This window comes from Monopterus albus, unplaced genomic scaffold, assembly GCF_001952655.1.
Source record: "Monopterus albus unplaced genomic scaffold, M_albus_1.0 scaffold113.1, whole genome shotgun sequence".
NCBI lineage: Eukaryota > Metazoa > Chordata > Actinopteri > Synbranchiformes > Synbranchidae > Monopterus > Monopterus albus.
Window position 1 is genome coordinate 1,368,663 of NW_018127993.1, and position 10,468 is coordinate 1,379,130.

The window sequence follows — 10,468 nt, forward strand, 5'->3', positions numbered from 1 at the left end:
GTTTCAGTTCACCGACTGGCCTGAACAAGGTGTGCCAAAATCAGGAGAGGGCTTCATTGATTTCATTGGCCAAGTACATAAAACAAAAGAGCAGTTCGGCCAAGATGGACCTATCTCGGTCCACTGTAGGTAAGCGATGAAACGGTATAACCCAAAAAAACATATTACTCACTTTCGCATCAACAGCACAAGAAACACAGGCGTCTTAACATCATTACAGTGACAAAGTCACAACAAATCAAATAAACATCTAATTATCATACTGGTACACTGTTCTGATTTAGAACAAACTTTTTTTTTTTGTAATGCCCTAGTTTCTCAGGCCTGTTAATTTCTCTTATACAGCGCAGGAGTTGGTAGAACTGGAGTTTTCATCACCCTCAGCATAGTCTTGGAACGAATGAGATACGAGGGCGTAGTAGACATCTTTCAGACAGTGAAAATGCTACGGACACAGAGACCAGCTATGGTGCAGACAGAGGTGAGACTTTTCAGTTTCTACAACACGTGAAAAGAAAACAACTCACACTATAGTGAGGTAGTAATGCTACTTTAGGTTTTCTGACACTGTAGACTACACATGGAATCAGTGTTACTGAATTGACAGTATACTCCAAGTGCCTGACAGGTCTGTTAAGATTCCAAGTATCCTCTTGAGCCAGACCGATTAACTAAAGCAAGCCTCTGTTAAAGTCTATGAATAATTTAGTAGCTGAGCCAGTTTAGAGTAGCCTTGTCTTCTCTCCAATGCAAGGTCATCTCCTCATTTCAGAATAATTGGCTAATGCTTTTTCACATACCTATTTGCTTTTTTAGGTTTTGGAAACGCATTTTTGTGTTAAAAATGTGCGACAATGTTATACCTGGCAACTTTCCAATACAAAATATGTTCTCGTTCTATGAAAACGCCAGCTGACAAATTTCATGCATTTCAAGAGTCACCATTAATAGACAATGGACCAAAGAGGGTGCAAAGGACTCACTATCAAGAAACAGTTCACACTAGTCTTCTCTTCTTTGTTTATAGGATCAATACCAGTTCTGCTACAGAGCTGGCCTGGAATACCTGGGAAGCTTTGATCACTATGCAACGTAAAAGATCCAGTACTGGGAGGAAAAGCAGAGAGCCCTTTGGAAAGAAACCCCAGCGAGCCTCTCTTCTGAGCCATAAATTCCTGCTTGAGAAAGTACTCCTTAACTCCTGCTAACAACTCATTAAGTGTTGGATGTGCAACATGACTTATCAAAAAATGAAAAAGATGATTACTGGAGGACCAAGTATTTCCCAACCCCAATAAGACCTCACTTTGACACAGAGTGAGTGAATCCTGACTGTTGAAGCATCATACAGAATTACCTTTTCTTTGGCTTCAAGGATTTATTTTGGGGCTCATAACACTGAACAACACCAACACAACAAAAAAGTAAATGAACAATAATGACATCGCCAGAAATGCATCAGTGATTATGAACCATTACGAGAAGCACTGGAGGCACACAGAATTGTGGGGGAAGAACTCGATGCACATTGTAAAGAAAAAAAAAAAACTAAAAACTTTCACAATCACACTGACAACCCATCGAAAAAGACGACAATGCTTGGTCCACAACAGCAGGACAGACTCCAAGTAATAACGAATAAACACCCCTTTCCTGCCACAGTGTTCATCATCTAAATTTTGGGAGAGGGCAAAGTGAAAATGATCTATGAAATAAATAAATAAAATTATTGATTTAGTTTTTTAGTACTTTATTATACAGCTGATGTGCTTTTTTTGAACTGTGTGAATTTCCTTTTTTACACAAATTTATCACTTGGAATAAAGTGATAAAACGTATTTACGTAAAAGTAATTTTTTTTAAAGCTGTAGAACTGTTCTGACATGTGCTATTTTGCAGAGAATCTTCTTTTTGTTGTTCCATTTTTAGTTTTTGCCTTCATTTTATTTTTAGTGCACAGAACGGGATTCACACTACCAAAATTTTACTTTGTTCAAGGCTATCGATTATCTTAGTTCTTCCATGTTGCAATGATGTTGAGAGAACCTGATGAATTGGATAAAATATATGAATATATAAAAGGATATAATACAGATTGTTAAATGTATTTCAATATATATATTAAAGTATAAATATAATATTTTAAATATAAAAGTACATGATTTATGAGTAAAAAGTATTCAAAAATATGGGTCGTCTATGGAAGCTTCCAAATTGAGAGTTGTGTGCTATGGGGGAAATGGAGAGATTTTTCACTGGAATGCACATCAGTAGGACAAAACTGTATTCTGATTCAGTGCATCTTTTCTTGTGCAATAAATGTGTGTGGTTTTTTTTTTTTTTTTTTTTTTTTTTTTTTTTTTTGGGGGGTTTTATTTTGTTTTTTCCACTCATGACATTGTTGTTCCCCTCACAAGTGAGGTGTGGGAGTAGGAATGTCAGGTGCCAGTCAAAGAATCACTGGTGCATTTTTCAAGCTCTCATGCAGTCTGTAATTAGAGGCACAGCCGCACTCACCGCTCCACACAATAGGGCAAGGTACAAAGTCGTCACCTTCTTGTGGTTCTCTAAAGCATTCAGCAGCAATGACGTTTTCCATTTTGCATTTAGAGTGCCTTATATTTATGCCTGTTTTTATAACATTTCATTTAACATATTAACGTATCCTTTGAATAATCTAGGCATTTAGTATAAATGTAACTGTATAGTTTACCTTTAGTATTCATTTGTCACTAAATATTATATATGCAACTAAGAACATTTCAAAGCTCAGTGTATTTTTCATTTCTGTGGCCTTATTGTGGCTGAGTGAATTAGAATAAAAAACACTTTTTAAATCACTGACCTCAAAAGAAAACATTCAAGAAAACAAACAAAAAAAGAAAAAGCTACAACAAATATTTAAATTTTTCAGACAGAGCCAGGGTTGAGATTGCAGAACATTGGTCTCAGAACTAAACAGGATGAAGTAATATTCCATCAGTACATGTCAAGGCCCAACATAAAGTTAGAGCTTTTTATTTATTCTCTCTATGGTCACAATTTACAAGAGTAAAGTAGAGCTTGTTCATATTTGAAAATGGTCCATCAGCTACAGTAAAAATGGACTTGTCATAAACAACATACAGGTCATCACTGAAGGGTTTCCTTCAGGCCTTAGGTTTAGATTACAGACTCCATGCGTGTTGCTACAGAGGAAGTACAAACACAATATCAGTTCTGTTATCCTGACAATCCCAAACTGTGTGGCATCATGTTTTTACGACAACAGTTACAGACATTATATATATATCAGTCTTTATGCTGAGCAGATTCTTTAACTTCTCCGTCCCCTCTCCGATGGCTGTGTGGATGTGCATTCCAGGTGCTTTCTTTCCCTTGTTAACTAAAGCAGCTACAGGTTTTATTTTTAGTTGACTGATTAACTGTTTACTTTTGTCATAAATTTGGGATATAAAAATTGATTTTATTTAAATTCACGGTGGCTAATGTTGCATTACGTTCAAGTTTCAGAACACTTTCTCTCGTCTCAGTTTTTCCTTGTTTACTGATTTCCACATGCACGGTGAAACATTGCAGAATGGCCAAAGCTGGCCTGGTAGGAAGATTTGCACTTTCTCTATCTTTGTACTATGCACTGCCCTATTGATTCTAAACCCAATAATATATTACTTGAACCCATCTATAAAAAGATCTCCTTAAACGTTCACTTTGTGTGTATGTAAATAACACAAAAAAGGTATCAACTCCTGAAAAAGACAAAAAAAAAAATTAAGTCTGTGGCGAAAAAGAGCATCCATTCCGATGCCATGGTTACTCCAGCAGATGACTTCAGAAAATCTGTCCCCCCAACCATCTGTTCTTGTGGCTTTGCCATTCAAGCTTGGAGTGTCATCAACAGAAATAAACGTTGTGTTCTCTGCTCTCTCTATCTATCTCTTGTCTGGATGCATAGACTGAAAAATGAAATAATGAAATTATATTAAAAAGGCTTGTTAAAAAGATCATACAATTACCTCTGATTAGTTGTAAGCGTAAACTTTTTCTTGGATGAAAGGAGTGCTTTTTATTTTCTTACTTAGGTTACATTGGTGGCGAAAGAAGTCTGTATGAAAATCAGTTCTCTTTGCTGACACAAGTTCCATTTGTTATAAATGAATTCTATTAAAAAATGTCAGTGTTATGCATCGACGTTTCACTTGTTTCCCTCCACTTCACTATGACTTGAAAAGACTGATGAAGCTATTTTACCCCGTACTGGTCCGGGTCCAACATATTATCCACTGCTCTCTCGTGAAAGGGGAAATTGAGCCTCACCACATTTGAATAGAATTCCATCGCTCTGATTTCTTCTGTCACTACTGTCAGCTACAATGAATCATCGGGGGAACCTTGAACAGATGAAGAGCACTGTTTTCTAACAGATTTTCTTCACCCTAATGAAAACTTCATGTATTGCAGTATTTCTAAATTCAAACCACAGTTCATTTAAATTGAATGCAGTTATACAACTTCAGCGCTGTACAGTTTTGCCTTTTGTTTCTGCTCATCTATTGTTTTTGTACTTGTTATCTCAATAAGAGAATAAGATGTGGAAGTGACCTAAAGTAAGGTGACAATACATGGCCAACTACAAATCTTACTAAAGAAAACTAGAGAAATGATGTGTTTAACATACGATTCCAGGTATAAACCAGACATGCACTGATCTGGATAAAGTTATTCACTAAATGCTCGTCCACAGAAGACAGTTCAGCCATGTTTTTAGTCGTTCATCTGAAGGTGCTTCTCATGGAAACGATAAGAATCTATGTTAACCAATACAGTTGACAACCAAGATTATATAAAGGTTTGCCTTTCACATGCACTTTACGCATGCAGCTGCAGCCCAAACCATATTCTTTGTACACAACTAGAGTGATTAGGGATCTGAAAGGTGCCAAAATGCAGACCTGTGCCTGAATACATCCTGGGTAGACCTGAAGCTGCTCCTGCTAATGTGCCACCTATACTAACAGTCATGTTGGAAGAATAACATTACAACACTCATGTAACAAAATGAAAAACCACCACTGTACACAAATAATTTGAAATGACGGACTGCTGGCAACAATCGTGTCTCTACCTCAGACGGGCACTGTTACGACATCTTCAGGAAGGTTTACCTGTGCATAATACATATTTATCTTTACAAGAAAAGTCACCACTACATGTTTAATTACTATATATGAAATGTGTGAACTACACTGTGTGACAGTCTATTCACAAGCTGACTGCATCCTACTGTAACAACGGCCCATAAAGATAAATTCAACACAAATCTAATGAAGTGCATTAAAGTGCCAATACCTGAAGCAAGAGAAGTGCATGAACACACACACAAAAATCATTTTTTGAACATGATTAAATTTCTTGACAGCTGGGGAGCATTTTGGTAGTCAATAACTGTTTGCCTGGAGAAGTTATTCAAATTTCACAAAACCATCCATGCAGCCAATTAGAAAACATCATCCCGCATGACAACAAATGACAGATGTTGCCAGGTATGATACGGAGCTCGAGGAACATTATTTCTCAGTCTAATATGGAAGGTTTTGATGTAGAATAACCTTTGCAAAATGTTAGTCCACAATAGCAGATCATAGCAGTGCTGAAATATGATGATTCATATCAGGAAGTACCAGACTCTGAAAGAGAATGCTGCTGTAGAGACTGTGTGACAAAAACATTTTATCCAGATTTGTCCTCCCATCCTTATGTTGATGTCCAAAGAGTATAACACAAAGATTTGAGATGCTAAAATGAAGTATCATATTACAGCAGATGCAGAACTGCTTTTGACACTTACTGCAGGAAAATGGTGCAGATTACTGCATAGCAAGAGCTACAGGGTTACTGCTTTATCTTGCTTCTGACAATTTGATGGAAATTTGCCAAAGTGAATTTAGAAATTTCCTCAGCAGTCATGTCGGTGCAGATGTCTGCTTCACACCAGACAAGAATACAACAAAATCAGGAACTCCTACTGTCGTCATATTTTTCACCGGCGACTGCACTTCAGATGTGTGGAGCAGATGTTCCATCTTTGTCTCTCAGCAGTTTCTGCAGAATTATCAAACGAACCAGCCAGTCACAACACTGTGCACAAGTCATCTCTCATTTACCCCCCCCCCCACAAAATCGACAGCTTGCCTCCTCCCCTAGTGCATATTTTCTGCATTCTAAATATGATGAAACATGTCCAAAAGTCAGCCAAGGAGCAGGAGGGCTTTTTTTGTTAGCAGTATTAAGTGGAATTCGAAAACGAGGCATTTTTCCCCTCACTTTTGAAAGAAGAAATACTTCTGTGGCCAATTCTACTGCAGCAAACCTAATTACATATCCGTCTACTCAAAGGATTCAATTATATTGACAAGTTACTTTTATTTAGACGTCTAACACTTAGTTCTACCACCCACTGTGCTCTTGATGCTCCATTCCTGTGTTGGTAAACAATCACCTGTTACCACTTCAACTCATGAATCAGGTTCTGACTAATTTTATTAGTTTTCACTAATCAGACACTAGTGGGAGGAGACAGCCCTGTAAAAAAAGACTCCATATGTCGTTTGCACCAGTGTAATACACACAGTAACACTGTTTGGGTAAGGACCTGCCAGAAAATGCAGGAGTTTCCCACTGGAGACCAGTGTGAGATGTTGAAAAAAAAAACCATGCATTTATTATTGTAGCCATAATAGTGAAGGGTGTTTTAATCCACATTTTTCTAAACCTAATCAAGTTGTTTTTTTGTGCATAAACCTACAGTAATGAAACCATGAAAGATCTATAATCGTAACCACAATTTTTATGATTGTTACCATGACAACAAGCCTAAGTATGCTGCTGGAAGGGTCCTGTAGGTCATATTCTAAGGTAGTGGACAGAGCAGGGAATAAGAACAGAACAATACAAAAAGAAAATTAAAATTACTGGGTAAAGAGCCAGAGTTTAATAATACTGTGGCAATTTAGCTTTTACAATGTCAAGTGCACAAACCTTAGCAGTGCTTTTATATTGTTGTTAAGAGCAGAGCTCAGTCCCTTGTCACCATTTCACAGTCACAGCTGGCCACCAGTAAGGCTAATATTAAACTTGAGAGAAAAGCAGCTGAGTAAACTGACATCACACTTCCTGGATTCTTGGCTCGACTGGGAAAAAGGCACAATGCAGAGCAACTGTGTGCTGCAAAGTGAACGGCCAGCTACGGGTCTGTGAGCAGCAACACCCAGGGGCGTTTTGCCGGCAGAACGGTGAAAGCGGTTATGCAGCAGAGAGACAGGCACCATGCCCTGCAGCAGGCTGATGATGATCCGTATGGGGAGCCACAATCGAGCAGGCTCCCAGTTCAACAGTGACAAACCCAGATAAAAGGTGACTCTGCTACCGATGCGGCACTGACTTTGTCTGCACCTCACATTAATGCTACATCCAAAACAAAAGGAAGGTTTGACCTTTAGATACCAAAGCGCAGGAAAGAGAAGGAAGGCAAATTTTAAAAAATGTAGTTTTCAGTGTAATTATATATTTAAAATGCCCATTTTAAGAAACTAACTAAACGGGTTGTGCCTAAAGTGAGTGACCAAGTAAAACAAGAGGTAGAGAAACTCGGGAGATAATTGATCAAAGTGCAGAGGAATTGGGTAGAGAGAGCCAGTGGAGAAACGGCAGATAGTGAGAGGGCTAGAGAGGAATCCGGCATGAGCCAACAGTTGCTGCGGTGTAAAAACCTCTGAAGGTTAATTTCTCCAGCGTAGCATCTTGCCAATCTCCGTGCAATCAGAACCTCTGTAGGCCAACCATCTGCTTACCCTCCTCTCTCTGCCACTGCACTGCTCATTCCTAGTTGGCTTTATCTGGGAGTGGACATGCATCAGGGCACTTTTAGGAGCCAATCTCTGAATGTGGATGAGGGGGAGGAGGGTGGGGGTTGTATTTCAGTCTTGTACCATAAACTCTTTGGAAGGGATTTTTACAGTACTGTTGAAAATGATTCCACATGTGAGTGAAGAAATTAACATCTTAAAACAGGCTGATTGCTATAGATGATATAGCCATTATACGACTATGTTTATATTAATATATTCATCAGTTAATTTAACATTTTCCCAGCTACTTGACCGTTTGGTCTAATATAAGGAAATAAATGCTCTCGACACGCCAAACCATTTTCAACCCAAAGATACTGTATTAAAACAAACTCAGATGACTAGCTGTGAGCCAGAGAGTTTCTCGTGATCGACTAATCATTTCAGCTTCGTGACACAAATGATTTCATTTCCAGTTAACACATCATATACAAAAATTAAATGGTTTCACTGCCCCTGAATTGATTTCATATTTTTCTTCGCGAGATGAAACCAGGAGTCAATTTAAGGTTCTTAAGTAAATAATCTGAAAACACCAGTGGTCTTTTAGATCAAACTAACAAATAAAATATATAGACTAGCTAGAGTCAATTGGAAGTTCACAGCACACAATCAATTACCCTGTCAAGCTTGAAAACAAGGAACAGGAAATAATTTACGACCTTCCGACAGGTTTTTGTTGCAACCTGAAGCTATAATACACCTTCAGTTCAGTACTCAGCTGCAATCCTTTCATACACTGCCACTTCACCAAGGGGATAAGTACTAGGGGTATATTTTTTGACCTCAGAGGACACTGTCAATTATTCTGTGTATGGCTCTGTGGAGGACTTCATTCCCTAATCAAAATAAATGGCCAGGGCAGCAGAAAGTGAATGGAGCTAAGCCCCCAATATTCCTTCGAGACAGGAGAGGGGGTCTGGGCCGCAAACAAATCCATTACACAAGGTAAATAGGATGCATCAGCGCTCTTGGCCCATTTGAATGGCTCTAGACCCATGACCACCCTTCCACAGGATCCTTCCATTTTAGACACAGAGGCTGATAGTGAGAGTTCCTTTCTTTGGCTTGCACACCACCCTGCAGTCGATCTTACATAACACGTTCTGATGATAAAACTCTGTCTGGCAGCTCTGCTAACTGAAAGTGGCTGTGACTAACTCACTGTGATGGGAAAATTCTGCTTCCTGCTTAAAATGGGAAAATGTTAAGGCAGTGTAAGCTCAAACTTTAATGGAGGGGTTGGCGGTGGTGGGGGGTGTAATTAAAAGGAGCTGTCATGAAATTAAATGTTTTTTACCTCCTTGTTTCCTTCACCAGCTGGTAGTCATTTCACTGTCAGGGTGGGTATAATTTCAGCTGCTAGCGGAGACAGTTCTGCTCAAAGGCACTATTTTTTCACAACAGAAGTGCTTTTAGGGGCCTCCTCATACGCAGCAAGCCTTTCATATTGTCCATCTTCTTCCTGCCATCCTGTTCACAATAGTTTTACATTTGACATTAGATCAAACTGTATAAGGGATAATATGATGCTGTCATGTTGTCTTAGTGGCTTAAAGAGTGAGGTGGTGATATTCTAAATCATAAACATTACAAAAAAAACCTCATGTATTGAGGAACAATTAAGAATTATTAGGTCTATTTTACTGAAGGTTTGCAACAACTAATGTTTTTGCTAATTGTCAGTTCTGTGCACTCTGAATCACAGGAAACTACTGAGTCAACAGTTCATGTGTTGCTACTGCTTTCACAGCTGAAGCGCTTTGGCCCTACACCAGTGAGGTCGCTAGAGCATATCCACTATCGAAGGCCGAGGCTAGTCGTCGGTCTTCAGCACAGTCGGTAGCAGATTCCATTTTCTCTGCCAGGCAGGGACTCTACCTGAAGCTACTAAAGCACAGAAATGGTTGTCATTTAAAAAACATTTAGTGGCATCTTCATCTGCGAGTCTACGGGTTGTGTGTGGGGTGATCAATGGCTTGCAACATGAAAAGTGTTAACTCATTGTATGAGGAATCCTGCCAGATACTGTGACTGACATGGCAACTGGCAAACGGAGAACAGAATTACACTGAAAACATTCTCCAGTTCAAACAACACAAAACTGAAGAGATTTCTTTTCTTTGAAGCCATTAAGCTACAAACACTAACACTTCCAATTAAATGTTCAATTCAGTTTAAAAATACTAAACAGGCTTAAAAACTGTTACCTTGAAATAAGCTTTTCTTTTTCCCCATGTAATATATTAAAACAAGGACTGAACAGATTCCCCAGAGTGCAAGTAAAGCAGAAAAGAGGGGACGCTTGACTGCTACTGCTCAGGGCCATACAAGAGCATGTAACTAGCAGAGATTAACTACTGTATTCCCACTGGTAGCCTAGAAGTCCTAGTGTACCACCTGAGGGAGGAGAGATAGCAACAGAGGAAGTAAAGAAAGGGGGGGAGGGCAAAACGGCTATGTAGTGCTGACAGCTTTGGTCACTGGAGAGTATAGAGTGACAGGTGATGCAAAACAAGAACAGCCTCCCTGCGTCCACTGTTTTAGTATTTCTGCAGCTG

At 38.9% G+C, this 10,468-nt stretch overlaps 1 protein-coding gene across 1 annotated transcript in view; it reads left to right on the top strand.

Moving 5' to 3' along the window:
- LOC109966549 (receptor-type tyrosine-protein phosphatase delta) overlaps window positions 1–1,424 on the top strand; it is a 322,783-nt gene extending 321,359 nt beyond the window's left edge. Inside the window, 3 exon segments of the mRNA XM_020611458.1 lie at window positions 1–129; window positions 346–481; window positions 1,028–1,424. Of these exon segments, the coding sequence (XP_020467114.1) occupies window positions 1–129; window positions 346–481; window positions 1,028–1,096 (334 nt within the window). The 3' untranslated portion in view covers window positions 1,097–1,424.
- The last annotated feature ends 9,044 nt before the right edge of the window (window positions 1,425–10,468 follow it).